This window comes from Callionymus lyra, chromosome 6 (genome assembly GCF_982586985.1).
Source record: "Callionymus lyra chromosome 6, fCalLyr1.hap1.1, whole genome shotgun sequence".
Classification (NCBI taxonomy): Eukaryota; Metazoa; Chordata; class Actinopteri; order Syngnathiformes; family Callionymidae; genus Callionymus; species Callionymus lyra.
Genome location: NC_141823.1, coordinates 30,321,767 through 30,337,525, shown reverse-complemented (window position 1 = coordinate 30,337,525; position 15,759 = coordinate 30,321,767). Strand labels below are relative to the sequence as shown.

Here is a 15,759-nt window from a genome sequence, read left to right as displayed (position 1 = left end):
ATTAATTATGTTCTATATGATTTGATCGTTTATTAAAAAATATACAAATATCACCACTGCTACCTGATTTGTATTATTAAATATATGTAACTTTCTATATTTTCAGGTTTAAAAAATATTTTTTTTCTCAACGCGAGTTTTTATACCCTCCTACTAATTACAAAAGTGTACACAATTGCTTCATTGTTTTTGTCACCTTACACAGATCATTTACACACAATGCCAACTCTTTGACTCCCAGTAATCCACATTGTCTTACCCTCTTATTACCCTCTACATTGAACATATTTTTGAAATGCAAGGCATTTAGGAAAAAAATAAATATATTTAAGGAATATTTGGTCACCTGATGTAGGGAATAATTGTTCAAATAATTGTCATTAAAACTATGTTACAATTAAGTTTTAAAAAAATGTATGACAGAGATGGTGTATTTCTAGTAACTTGAGCTTTCTCAATCGTAGTAGGAACAGGAGGTACGCCTAATGATAGTGAATAATCATTTCAAATGATGGTTCAAATCACATTTCGTTGACCATCACAAATCAGTAAGCTAAAAACACGCACACCCAGCATCTCCCATCTCCGCTGATGTCCACCAGGGCTCTGTCCTCGGTCCGATGCTCTTCATCCTCTATTCCCTCCCTCTAAGTCACATTTCCTGCTAATTTAATATACAGTTTCATTGCTTTGCTAATGACATCCAGCTATATATAAAACCCATGGACTGATAATATATCTACTTCTATTAAAAATATTGTTACAGACTGGATACATTCACAAACCTGGTTGCATGCTTTTGGATAGGCACCATCAAATATAAAATATGTCCTGAATCATACATCGAATAGATATATTCAAAAGATGGGCTGTAGGACTAACTAGTATAGTCTAGCAAATAGAATAAAGACCTTCTACCTGAAACTAAGAAAATATGAACAACACATCTTCTAATAAAAGACAGAATTATGTGAAAAAAGTATTGATAATGCATGAGGGCCAGCTGGTCATCATCTACACTCCCTTAAATCTTACATGCGTAAGTCTTTCAATGTCCTTCAATTAATTATAATAACTCATTTTGCAAGAGCCACTGTATGGCTAAACCATCAAATGTATTGGACTGAGTCCTCCCTTTAAATCCCTGGCACAACATCAATCATAGCTGTTCACTCTACAAACTTTCTAAGGTGCAGCTGGGAGCAGCAACAAGGCTGCAATTTCCCCTACAAAAAACTCTTGCATCATTATTTTATTAACATTAGATTTATATTTATATTTATTTAATATTCATTTACTGGATCCATTGTGGTTTTTTGAAACTACAGCAATTACAACATTTTTATTTGATTTAAAATGTGGTGTAAAATGTTATAGTTTCATGTAGAGGGTGTTTATTATATTTGCTGTACTAGATTTATTCTTCCTACAATCGATCTCCTGAAAATATACCTTGACATGGTCTCTTTTAAAAGCTTCTTTCAACAACGTCTTGTTTTGTGTTTTTTTCTCAATCTGGCATGAACATGGAGGAGTTCCTTTCAAGGACACTTGTAGGTTCCAATGCTGTGGGAGGAGCACCTGTTTTCCTGAACTTTTGTGCTAGTAAATGGGGCCACTTTGAAGCAGCCGTCACTTTTGACGTATGCTTCAAGGCGTATTTTGTATTTGATCTTTCCTACACCAATGCATGAACTCAGGTTTATGAATGCATTCAGCATGTTACTAATTATTTCTAAATTTTCATCTTTGTTTTAGGTTTTTGAAATGACTATGATTTTTTGTTACTTTTGATTCATCATTTACAAGGAATAGCAGAAGAACCATACAATTAAGTGTTTTTTCAGTGGTTTTAACTCATAAACATGAGTACGTTTGACTCACTGTACAAATATTTTCCCAACATGCCTGATCAACATTATCATAAAGTGTTTAATAAAGTAAATCTTCATTATAATGTAAACAATTTTGCCGAATTTTAAATGTTTCACTTGAGCTCACCATTTTATAAATAATGTTGTCAACATTGATGGAGCAGTAAAGTAAAACATGATGACAGAGTTCCCCTCTGAATTAAATCTCACCAAAGAACATAAATGACCTCTGGTCTGAACATTGTAGACGTGTACCATTGACTGGTGTTGTCAAATAAAGAAGGAGGACTGTATTTAGGATATAAAATACGTATTGAAAGATCTTTAAACCAACATTTCTAATGATGGGTTTATAATCACTTAACTGTGGTACTTGACAAAGGGTCTGGTTTCATTGTTCTTCTTTTTTGTCTCTTCTAACCATACTTTATAATAAAGCTATATAGATCATCACAATAGATGTGATGATATTACATATAAAAAGATGGATACTCCTGCTCTGCCTGTACTCATAAAAAACTTAGACATCAAATGGAGGGCCACAGAATACCATCTCACAAGTTGCACTGGCAAAACAAGCAAACAAGCTTTACAATGTTCTTCAGGAGTTAATAGATCTGTCATTTATAAGCACGACAATGAGCTGATTTGCCATGTTCCCTGAAGTTGTCCCTAGTGGCAATAAATAAAATGAACATGAGTGGCCCCAATAGGAACTCCACATAATAAGATTCAGAGTAATATGCTTTACTGTGAATGACCATCTGGTCAGATAAGGATCTAAACTAGTGTGGAACTACATAGAATGTGTATGATTGATGCAGTAGCGACACCATGCTCAGCCTTTGAGCAAAAACTCTTCATCATCCAGTCAGTTTTTATCATAAAAGTGGTCCAAGTGTATATGAACCATTGAATGTTGAACTGAAAACTAAAAAATACAATTACCCCAGACTTTACTTGAGGCCTAACCAGCTACTTCCACTTGTGGTACGGTTACATGTTCATGTGATTCTAAGCCATATTCCAAATTAAATATTGATCAACCAATCCCAGTATATAGACCTAAAACACAAATAATACTGCTTTAAAGACACAGTTAGGTCTGGAATATGATAGTAAGTGCACAGAAATAAATGTACAGATGCAAAGAAAAATAGGATACTGTACATTTTCTATTCACAGTACTCTTCAGACTGAACTGCTCTCGGTTAACTCCATATATTATGGCATCTGGTTATCTAACAGAGGGAAACAACACGTGATTTGACATACAGAGTTTTCTTACATCAACCATGTCTAAATTTCAGACTCTCGTGGTAGAGTGAAAAGAGCATTTCGTATATAAAAAACCCACAACTAAGACACATAAACAAACTTGTGATAAGCCTGTTCATGTCCTTGGATGGTTCTACGAAAGGCATTTGACAATGTTTAATTGAAACTGCATTTAGGAAAGCAAAGAAGTTTTTTATATAAGATCTCTTATAGCATTTTATAAGTGGTGCATGTCCAAGTTATCGCTCAAAGCCTTTCTAGTCATTTCTACCTGTTATCCAGCCACTGTTATGCAACTCCTCCTAAAAAACAACTAGATCTTACATGAAGATAAATATTGTAATATGCTTCTCAAATAACACATATAACCATGAAGATCAAAAAGAGATATTCCTTAGAGACTTGTAAAGCTGGTGACCATTGAGTGCTATTAATAGAACCGATGTGAAACACTACAATGTCAGCGTTGAGTGATGAGGTAACATGTCCTCCATTTTATTTATTGTGGCTGTGACTCAGTCATAAGCCTAGTTCTTAATACATTTAGGAAGGAGGAATGCTGATAGCATGAGGCAACTAGAAACACATGTGTGTTCATATAAATGACGATTGTTTACGTCGAAATTCGATTAAAATACATTAAAGTACAGGCTGCTGCTCCAAAGGAAATGGCGTACATCCGCCATTGCTGCTCATTCCTTCTTCTTCCACATTGTTGCCAGCGCGCACACACACACACACTCAGTCAAACTCAACCATGACGTAAAGCATCGTTTAACCCCATTAACGACTACAGAACGCTTCGCTAACGGTCGCCTCTTCACCTTAGAAGAAGTTTATTTCATGGCTTTAACGATATAAACTGTCAACGTTGGCACTAGTTTCGTCTTTGACAGGCGATACATATTCATCCGCTTCCACAGGATAGTCAAGAGCACGGCAGGACCCGGATGAAGTGTCATGGCCGCCGGAGGAAGGCGAGTGTTCCTGCTTGGGTGTTCTCTCATACTTCACCCTCTTTTTTAAAGGATGTCGGACTTAAACGGAACATGGACGGAACTTCCAACGAGTTCATAGTAAGCGGCGAATTTATTTGTGTAACTTTGACTCTCTTGACGTATGTGTTGGGTGTTTTTTTGGATGTATGCTCATTAAACTCCACAGTTATTAACTTACAGTCTCGCGATCCGACAACAAAATCGACTTATTCGTGTCAGTTACTGTAAAAAATACCGGTATATTCGTTTAGATGAACGCGAGACGTGGACATAATTTGGTGGTTTATCTTTTTTAAAAGCCTCCCTGTAGCCCCAGAACTTACAAACTCACTTGGAAAAGTGAATTCATTTGGCGAGTTGCAGCTTCATATTTGGGACTCGTTCATGTAAACTTCACTGCAGCAGCGTTAACAAGTTATGATGTCCACAGTTTTATCTCTGTCTCCCACCCAAATACAGCGGTCATTGCGTGACATGTTTGGATTAAATCACTTACTATGAATCTGTTTGTTTAGTAGCCAACTGTGTGTATCTGTGTGTGAGGTGTTGTCTTGTTTTAAGTCGTTATGTTATAACGACTAACATGTTTACTCCTGGCTTTTGTGTGGTCATGTTAAAGTTTATTATTCGTGCAATCAATGATTACATGCATACATTACATACATTAACTATAAACTATTCTATAATGAAATATTTTCAACCAACCTTTTTTTAAAATTATTTTAAACTTAGTACAAACTTGGCATGTGTTTATTACTAAGGTACAACTTCTAAAACCAAATTGCAAGCCCAAGACTACTTATACTTGGCACCCATTATGTTGATAACCGATCAAATTGGTTACAATTTCAGCTGTGCTACTTATAAATGAATCAGTTGAATAGTAATTTAGAAAAAATAACACTACATTCTAAGCGTAACAAGAAAGTTGATTCATGAGCTGAGCTGTTATTTATGTTATTGTGGGACGATACACCATTTAATACTGCGGCGATATTTGGCCCCTGATGATGAAGATATCACGATATCTGCAGTGTTCGATATCTATCAAGAAATTTTATTGAATACATTTCACAAAATGTGAGACTGAAAAATAAATAAAAAGTAAAATTTCTTGTGCATGTATTCTTAAACGTTGAACAAGTGAATAAACACTGTACAGCTTGACAAAAATGTGTTATATAAACCAGGGCAGTGTCAACTGTCAAGTCAGTGGAAACTTGGCCCATTTAGAAAGCTTAAAAATAGGGAAAAAAAGAAAAGAAGAATTCAAAAATTAGAGTAGGTAACCATTATTTGTTTTGTTTTCTTTTCGTATCTGTTCCATCTCTTTTCTCCAATGGTTTTTCTGTTGTTGTTATCAACTTGTCTTCTTCACTGCTAATTACGTCTACTTCACCTTCAATTGTGGGATTGGCGCCCCCACAAGAGGACAGGATACATTAAGAACTGACATTGAGTACTTTTGATAGCTTGTAACTAGGGCTGGGCGATATGGACTAAAAAAAAAATCGACATGACAGATGTTCAAATCAAGTTTTTTTTTATTTCGTTTTTCCCTTAAAGGGAAATAATGAACCAACCAAAGAAAGGGATGCCAAGCCCTGCCTGCCATTGTAAACAGTGACAATGTAACTTTCAGTAAGCTTTATCTGTTTCAAACTGACTCAATACCCCCTCAAAATGATAAATGTTATAAATAAGAAAACGCATCAAATTATAAGACATTTCTTAGGTTGATAAAGTGAAAACAAAACATTTACCTAAACATGTTTTGCATAGTAAAAAGGTGGCTGAGGTATGCAAAAGTATTTGGTCTCCATTTTGATTCCCTGAATCATATGAATATCAAATGAAATTAAACATAAAATTAAATAGCATTAAATAGTAGCCTTCCATTGTAAACAACTGTGAAAACTTTACTACGAACTTTTCACAGTAAGCTTTTCTAACAGAAAATGATACAATGATACAAACATAGCATAAAATAAAATGTATGTGACCTTTTTCATAAAACATTTACAAAAGTTCAACATCTTTCTATTCAGTTGTAATTACCTAACATCCCTTAACATAATTTGCATAGTAAAATTAATCACACAGCATTCACAGCATAGTCATCAACAGTATCAAATAGTAGTGCATGTTTTTTCTAAACATTTTTAGCCGGAAAGACAAGCCTGACTACTACCTCTGGCTTGAGGCACGTACCTGGGGTCCAAAACCCTGGCTATATATAATAATAAATAAATATAAATATAAATGCCATTCTTTTCTGAAATATTGCGACTATTTATGCGATTGCATTTTCAATGTCCTGTTTTTTATGCATTTTTTTTAAAAATCTTATACAATAAATTATTAACTTTAAATTAAAATGTATTTTCTCTTTGATTCTCAAGATAAAGTTAAGTAATTTTTACAATAAAGGCAAATTAAGTATACCTTAAAATAAAGGGAGAATGTTTATTTAGTTACTCTAATTACACTTGTCAACAAACATAACATATTCACTGCAAATACTAAAAACTACTGTAAAAACGTGTTAAAAGTATGATGTAAACATTTATATTTATGAGTCAATAATAAATCATACAAACTTCAGTGCAGAGTAAAGAAAAGTGAAAACACTAGTTTTTCTTACTGCATATTTTTGCACAGTTTCTCACGTGTTTAAGTGCATTTCCAATAATATTATCATTTACACAATTTGAATTTTGTAACACGTCAGTGGTTCGCCCGAAGGCGTCTCAATTCAAATGTACGAACCGATGTCGGGGTGTAAAGTAATTGAAAATGAAATGAACATTAAATAAAATGGCAACCTATGCGATATAATAATCGCATTTTTAAATATCGTGATTATATCGCAAATGCGAGTAATCGTTCAGCCCTACTTCATATCATATGGAATACAGTTTGTAAATGTTTTTAAGACGCTCGGTTGTTTTGTGGTGGCGGTGCTTGAGCTGCTGTGGTCCTGTTCCCTTCGTAAGGAGCAACACCTCTCCCACCCGGTAGCATGCCTCTGTTTGAGGGGCTGCAGTGAATTGGTCGTACTGCTTTCTTTTGGTAGCAACAGCCTTTAAACAAACTCTGCAGCGAGGTGCTGTTTGTTCCAAATAACTGAAGAAACGTTACCCTTTCTGGGTGTGCGATCTTCACTGCCCGCCGCCATGTTGTTTGTTTATCAAGCGTGTCGCGCGCTGGGGATACGCTCTGAACCACGGGAGCCCAGTGGGGGGAAATCGATTTTTACTAAAACTAATTTTTGGTCATTGAAACGACATTAAAGAGTATAACTGTTTCAAACCAGGTCACCTTCTATTTATTCACCCTTTCACAATTCTCAAGTTTCCTCAACTATTCAACATTAATACAACAAGGTTTATTTACTCTGTGCAAAACATATTTTCTGTATCTATAGCTCTTGATTTAGACATGCATGATTCCAAATAAATAAACAAGTGTTGCTGTGATAACAGAAGGAACAATATTAAGTTAAGTGTAATCTTGCAGCGAGAAGTCATATGTTCTTTTTGTGTAAAATTTGTATTTTCTTGCTGTGTTTGCTTCGATTTCCTCCGCTCAGGTCCACTCTCAATACAGCTGAACTCTCTTTAAGACCCTCAAACTCTCAATCAAACAAACACAAAGACATGCACACATGCTTTGACAGAGAGGAAATCATAAAATGTTTACAGCTCAAAAGCATGCTGCACAGACTGCATTTAAAGCAGTACTGACGTCATGCACGCAAAGGTAGAAGAATGAGGAGGGGGAGCCTGTTTGAATCTAGCAGCGGGTAGATGTAGGGTGTGGGCACGTCACATGATAACCAGGATAAAAGCAATAAGAAAAACATGAAAAGTGTTCAAAGAGCATTTAATGCTGGACATTATACAGAACACTCTTCTGTCCAGTATTTGTAAAGTTTCCATTTGCTTTTGTAATAATTATGTTCAATGTTCGAGCTTTTTGGACACACTGCATGAATCTTGTACCAAACTTCTATTAAAACCACCTTTAAAACAACAAGCCTATCTAATCCGTTAGTAATTATATCTTCATATATAGTTCCTGAATAATACATAAACGTACAAAAGTTTTGTTGCAAGTTATACCAATTTGTGACGTACAATCATAAAGGTGGAACATGTCTTCTCTTCATCTTTTCTTTAGGCAAGGTGCCCTCCAAAAAATTCCACCCTATACAGTGGTCAACTTATTGAACGTGAGTTCATATCCAGAACAAACTTGCTAAAATAATTTGTCCTTTTTTCCCCAGACACTGTGGACTCACTTCCACCTTTTGTCCGGATATAACATCCACATGTGAGGTGTCTGAAAGGAATTCAGGTAAGATTTTCTTAATCAATTTGTTTTCTAAGCAAAAAAAAAAAAGATTTTGATTTTGATCATAGCGTTCTACTATTATACTTTGTCATTATTACTATTAAAATAATATACGACTTGCATGTTGTTTTCATTCTGGTCTGTGAGGATGGTGCACCTCTTGCTTATTAACATGTGGTTACGCAATAAAAGTATGCTTTAATGCCTCTTTGTCTTTGACTAAAAAGAGAAGTCAAGAAAACTCCCAACATCGCATTAACACACCCACTAAGGGGTGCGTTTAATAACAGAGTTAAATTGAAAGAGAAAGACACGTCTTTTCAGAATAAAACTCAGTTAAACCAACAATTAAAGAACAGGAAAAAGGGTTCGCTTTTTTCAATATCATAAGACCGACTCATTATTGTGTCTAAATATAAACACAAAGTAACAATACAGAGTACTAACTGATTTGGCATGGGTTAAGATAAAAGGAAATGTTATTTTTTTCTATTTACACTGCATTGTTAGTTGAACAAAGGTTAATAATGTAATTTACTCAAATTAGACTTAAATGTTTTAGCAATAAAAAGTAGATTAAAATAATAATGTATAACTAAATGCTCAGAATCAGACGCCAGATAAACTAATAAACTGGAAAGACAGTTTGAACCAGAGACTTAGGCTTTCAAAAACGACACTTGGAGTTAAAAACAAATGTCAAATTGGGATTTCTACACAAAAATATTTGAAGTCATTCTTTCTAAACTTCACTCAATAAAAAATAATACTTAATTATTTATTTATAAAAAAAAAAAGAAAAAAATCTAAATACATTTTTCTATAAACACAATCCTATTTAGAAGCCTATAGGGTTTTCTTAAAATCTCGTTGGCTGCTATGACATGTGTGAGTTTGCAATAAAGTCTGTTTTGGTTGGCAGAGTATAATCTAAATTAAGAATATCTGTTGTTATGGGTAACAATGAGTATATATGTTTTATTATTTTAAAAGAGCTTAAAGGACAACATTGTAGAAACCTGATTAAACCATTACACATTTTTACCCCCCAAAAAGGTTATTCAAGAAAATATTTTAAATAAAATGAGTAGTATTTGTCGATGTGCTTTTTAAAGCGATGCTCATTTTTTCAGTACTTTCAGTAATGTTCCACCTGAAAGGTGATTTTTAACATGGTGTGTAAAGAACGGTTAAAAAAACATTCTTATGTGTAAGGAACAGATTAGCAATACTATTAAGGGCTTTTTTATTTGGTTGAAATTCTTGTTTTTTTTATGTTATTAATTTTTTATTTTTTTTAATAATATTGATCATTAAATGTGGTCTGATATGTAATTTATTTTCTGTTCGTCAAATTGAAATGTAAAATATCTTCATACCTCTATACTTTATTCAAGTTATTATTCATCTAACTAGTTTCTTTCTCTTCCTTTCAGTCTACATTATAACTATGGAACATGATTCTGGAAAGAAACGGAAGCTCTCATCCAAAGAAGAGGATGGGGTAAAAGACATTTTATTGAGACAATTTAAAGAGGTGGCTAGTGGCTCCGTCTTTAACAATTTGGAAGAACATGGAAGCATCACAAGGAAGGAAAAGACTACTTTTGCCAAGGTCCAATGTAAAATTCAACAAGGGGCTGTAACGGCAAGGAAGGTCTTGAGTTTTGGTTGCTCCATATGTGATGATGAATTAAATTACAGCCCCAATGATCTTCTAAAACACTTTGAAGTGACCCACAAAGGAGTACTCCCTACATATCCTTGTGACCTGTGTGAGTATGTCACAAACGAGTTCCCTGATCTTCAACGCCATCGACTAGAGCACAGGAATACGCTGGTCACATGTGAACTCTGTAATAATGGCGTCCAGTATTCCTTGCTTATGCTCACCCGACACTACCTTGTCAGTCACAGTCTAAACGGACAGTTCTTCTGTGACTGGTGTAAATTTTCAACGGTGGATGCGGGTACATTTGTCCAGCACATCCATCATCATAATGAGAGGCCTTGGAAGTGTTCAAAATGTGGGAACATTGACTTGAACGAGGAGGATCACAAAAAACATATGAAAGCTCACAACGAGATCTTCCCCTGCACATGTCAGTTTTGTGGCTATGGTACAATGCGCAGTGACCACCTTAAAAGACACATGGTAGCTGTCCACAGGAAGGAAATGTACGTGAAAGGAACTGTTGATGACACGGCTGATCATTTGAATCCATCGACAACTACAAGAAACCTGTTGAAAAAAACTAGTGACTCACAAGAGCATCAACAGGTGTCAAAGTGGAACTTGCTATCGGAGAATTTACCAAACCATAATGGCAGACTGATCCGCCGTGAGTTAGCTATGGAAGAAAACCACAAATCCAATAATCAAAAGAAGGACACCCGAAAGCGTGACAAAATTTCTAATACTGCAAGTCAGTCGAGACAAATTGTGTTGAGAGAACGAGACCAGCAGGCGAGCCTTGACGCTGGAATTAAAGTTGTTAGGCTAAAGAATAAAATATCTCTTCCCCCAAATTGTACCACAAAGGTTTTGGGGTTTAAGATGGTTGATGGAAAAAAACATCTTGTTCTTAGAGTGGTCTCAAAGCCAGAAATCTGCAGTAATGGCACATCTTCAGTTGAAGGGGTAATACCCTCAACGCCAAAGTCGTCCATGTGTAAGTCGGACACTTTGTTAGAAAATGGAGAATGCTCCGATAGTGGTCCGAGTTTAGGAACTCATAGTTTTGCAGTGTCACCAAAGGAATGCTCCAGCTTGTTTGCAGAAGATGAAATTATGGCAGTTAAAGTCAAAACTGAGGAGGAAGAAATTATGGTTTGCAACTTTGATTCAAACACTCATTTTGTAGAAGGTTTTAATTCACCAAATGGGTCAAAAAGTCAAAAGAGTGAAATCTTACATCAAAAGAAAAATGAATTTGGGAAAGGAACATCAGCAGTTTACACTGATCCCAGTGCTGCCATTACTAGTGGATCTGAAGACCCATCAAATCCGATTTCAATCAGAAAAAATGTGTATTGTGAGAATGGAAGGGACTTGTCAGTCACTTCTTGTACTACACAACTTAAGACTGAGAGGTCGCCAGAAGCTGCTGATCTCATCAGAACTGAATTGGACAACAAATCAACGCCAATATTAATAACTCAACAGTCGACCTCTTCTAATTCACTACATTACAAAGAAGGCACCAGCGGTTCAGTTGACATGTCTGATATTTCTCCAGAAGTGTTTTCTTTTCACAATTATTCCAAAGAGTCCATCACTAACAACCAATACTTAGACAAAATGTCTCCACACAGCTCACCTTTCCATGAAAAAGATGAGGGCGCTTCGAGTTTAACAGAATCCCAAAGTTCACTCAATGGTAAACCCACCGTCTGTGATGAGGACGATGGTCAGTGTGAAGAGGTTTTTTTGGAGGATGGTTTTGAGGACTTTAATATAATTAAAATCGAAGAAGACACTATTCCTATATGCGACAAAGATTTCGATTCCAACACTAGTTTAACCTCCTTGGTCGATTTTGTGAAACAAAATTCTAATGAGATAATTTCTGCGCAACTAAGTAAGGAAAGCGCAACATGTTCTAATGAATCTTCCAAGCAAACCAAAACTACTTTGCGCATTCTTCAGTTGCCAGAAGGGAACAGGCCAATGCTTATGAGGACGACAGAAAATCGTTTTGCAATGCCAGTGAAAGTCAACTCCAGTCCAGGCTTCAAACTGCTAACCAACTCCGCAAATCCACAAATCAACATTTCTTACATGAAACCAGGGTTGAAACAAGCCACTGACTCTTCTGAAGGAACTTCAAATCCAGACAAGCGGCTAGGATCATGGACATCAAAAGTAAAAGCAGTAGAAAAAGTTAAGCCCCAGAAAGGAACCTCCTCAAATCACTACCTTATCAAAAGCTCAGGGTTGAAAGGTCAAGTCATTCTTTCGAATGCATCACAAACAAATCTCACGGACAAGTCGGCGATGACACAGAAAACATGCTTCTTGCTACAAAGTTCTCTCCCATTAGTTCAGACGCAAAATAATTCTGGACTTCGACTAGCAAGCAACCAACATGGGAACTCTGGGCAAGTTTTAGCCATGCCTGTGTCCCCAGCTGACAAACATGGCAACACAAAAACCGGCCGCCAGAGATTTTTGCTTCGGTACATTTCACCATCGAAATCCGGCGAGCAGCTCAACCAAGAATCAAACTCGGGACCACAGTGTAGTAAAACGAGTGAAGCCAATGCAAACAAGGTTATATATAAACTTGTAAAGCCTGCAGGAAGCTTGCTGAAGAGCGTCTCTACAACCACTAATGGTGAACCTGTGCTGTTAGCCAACAGACCTCAAACCAAATGCTTCTTTCTGGCAAACAAAGTCAATCCAAAAGTGAATAGTACCTTAAAGCAAATCATGACCATGCAAAAACCTGACGACCACAACAATACCCAGGAATCTGTCATCTCACCACCTCGCCTACTTGTGAAGTTGAAACCATGTGAAACGGAGAAACCTCTTTTAGCCCCCAGGTCTATACGACCTCCAAGCCAAAGGAAGCGACACAGAAAAACAATCTTTGACGAACCTCCACACACAGTCCACAAATCAAGGAGGTTGGCTAATAAAGTTCTGCTGGAGAAGGACACTGCAGTGTCGTGGAAGCCCACTGCCAAAGATGTTGAAAGAACCTTGAGACTTTCCCCATTTTTGCCCATCCAAAACTTGAAATACCCTGGTCGATATCAACCTGTTGTGGTGCTAAACCATCCTGACGCTGACATTCCTGAAGTAGTCAACATAATGCGGCTGGTGAGCCAACACAAAGGCGCGGTCACTGCAGTCTCCTTGTGTAAGAAGACGGTCCAGGCACTCGCTGAACACCATGCTTTTGAGAAGGCATCACAAAAAGGTTCTGTGTCGCAGAGGAACGCGCCAGCTCCACGTACAGTCCAAAGTTGTGTCAGAGAACGATTTATCCTCAAGATGAAGCTGAGGAAAAAAAGCAAAAAAAAGTATGCGGTCGTGGACACCTTGTCAGAAGGGAGCAAAAAGCAGATGACGTTTGAATGTTGGTTTTGTGGTCGACTTTTCAACAATCAAGAAGACTGGATCGGCCACGGGCAGAGACATTTAATGGAAGCTACAAGAGACTGGAATATTCTGTTCTGAATTTTTTTATAGCTCAACAAAATACTATGTTTTTATTGACCCTCTTATTTGTGTAAATACATAGTCTATCTTTTTATGGAGTTCTTTTGAACTGTGAACTTTGGTACACTGTAATTAGGATTTGTGGTGATAACACTGGCAAAGAACAAGATGGAATATATTAGTAAAAGGTGATGCATAGAAGGTTTGAATCGCTCAGGTAATTGTGTTGAACTATAATTGGTTTTTACTTTTATTCAAATTAAAGCTCAAGGGTTTTTTTCTAAATTCTCCTAATATGCACACAAAGACAACAGATTCTTATATTTCTATAGCACAAATATTCACATAACTGCAATGATGCCTTTATGTTGGCAATCTTTTCTGTTTGCTGGATGTTTAATCAAAGTTTCCAACTTCTTGTTTTTTCATCTTGTGAAATGTCATCAGGTTTAGAATGAGATATTGGACTTTGTGATAGCAAGTATAAATAAAATGGGATAATTATAAGGGATTAAGGGACTTCGCTTTGCTTTGTTATTCGTGGAGTGTTTATTTTCAAAGTCCAAATGCATCCACAGCATCCCAACATAACAAAAGGGGCCAGACATGATGTGATTCATGGATGATAACGCTCTAGTGGTATAAACATTTGGCAAGTTGCTTAATTGGATCAGTCGCACAATCTGCCTCACGCGTTCTTGGTGCTGTCACACTACAACTAATCCACGGACCACCCAAAACAAACATTTCCTACCGCCTATGTTGAGGGCATCAGCTCTGGAAGTCAATTAAGATGTTTACCTCTTTCCAATAATGGCAATTTCATGGTGTTTTACTTCATAAACCACCAAAAACCTCCAGCACCTTAAGTAGGTGCACAAAACATGTTTTCTGTCAGATCTTCATAACAGTACCAGGATTTTCAAACGGGTGCTGATCATGCTTCTTTTTTCTTTTCAAGCACGAATGCCAGACGTCATGACATTATACACACAGTAACTCTGTGCCTGGTGCTGGTCACCGGACATGGACAGGTTAAGGAGGATGGCCGGATCATCCTCAAATAAGTTATTTAGAAGTTGGTGTAAATATTGGTAGCTTTATTCATTTTTGTACAGGCCTGGGAAGTGACTTTATTAACACGTTCCGTTACCAGCATTCCTGTCAAGTGTCATGTTCGGCTTTCTTTTCTGAATGTGTGTAAAGGCAACCCTTGTTTTTATGAAAACAGTTTCTTCCTCTGGTGGCGTCACTAATTGTAAGCCATCTTTTGTTCATTTCTGTTCATGATACAAGTGTGACGGAAGCGTTTCACACAGTGGTGCTACACTGCCTCTCATCACAGAGGTGTCTCTTTGTAGGTCAAGCTCGCGTCCTTTTTCTGATTCCATCCAATGTTGTATCCACAGCTTCTATCGTTCCTTTGTTTGATATTGTTTTCATCCTTTTAAATTAAAGTGCTCAATAAAACTCTTGGAATGGCTGTTTTCCTCTGTGTTCTCGTTTGTGGTAGCGTCAATAGATGAGTGTTTATGATACATTGGGCCTGAACATAAACGGATGTCTAATGATACTATTCACTTGGAAAGGTCCCTTATTTGACCACTCAAATGTTACTTGAAAAGACCGAAAAAGATGTTAGAAAGACAATCATCACCAGGCATGCGACTGTGAAATCTTCTTTAACTTGTTTTTTGAAAGTGTTCAAATGAATTATCTGAGCTTCCTCTAAGCGTTTCCTGTCTGGGGTTGCCACAGCAAGTAGGCTTCCTCCATCTTAATCTAACTTGATCATCTTCTCTATCACCACCATCACAAACACATCCATGACCTCAATGATTGTTTATCTGCTGTAACGTGTTTTTAAAGTGAGCCACAATTTCATCTCATGCTATTTCTAATTAATCAACACACATGTCATCATTTCCTGTTGCATTTCAACTCACTCAATTCAAAATGTAGTCCACTATTCATAAAAAAAAAATGGCCTGGGAAAAACAATATTAGTTGCTATTTAGTATTTAAGTTTGTTATTAGCTGTTAACGACAAAAAGCAGAAAACAAAGTTCAGGTTTAAAGAATG

General features: G+C 36.5%; 1 protein-coding gene across 1 annotated transcript; it reads left to right on the top strand.

Annotated features, from left to right (window-relative positions):
* The first annotated feature begins 3,957 nt into the window (after positions 1–3,957).
* LOC148078151 (zinc finger protein 518A) lies at positions 3,958–15,159 on the top strand. Its single transcript, XM_087792710.1, has 3 exons — positions 3,958–4,228; positions 8,439–8,509; positions 9,943–15,159. The coding sequence occupies exon 3, from the start codon at positions 9,957–9,959 to the stop codon at positions 13,692–13,694; it is 3,738 nt and encodes a 1,245-aa protein (XP_087648836.1). The 5' UTR covers positions 3,958–4,228; positions 8,439–8,509; positions 9,943–9,956; the 3' UTR covers positions 13,695–15,159.
* The last annotated feature ends 600 nt before the right edge of the window (positions 15,160–15,759 follow it).

Bases quoted from the DNA above. Each gene is read 5' to 3' on its own strand.
- LOC148078151 (XM_087792710.1), top strand. From the start codon at position 9,957: ATGGAACATGATTCTGGAAAGAAACGGAAGCTCTCATCCAAAGAAGAG.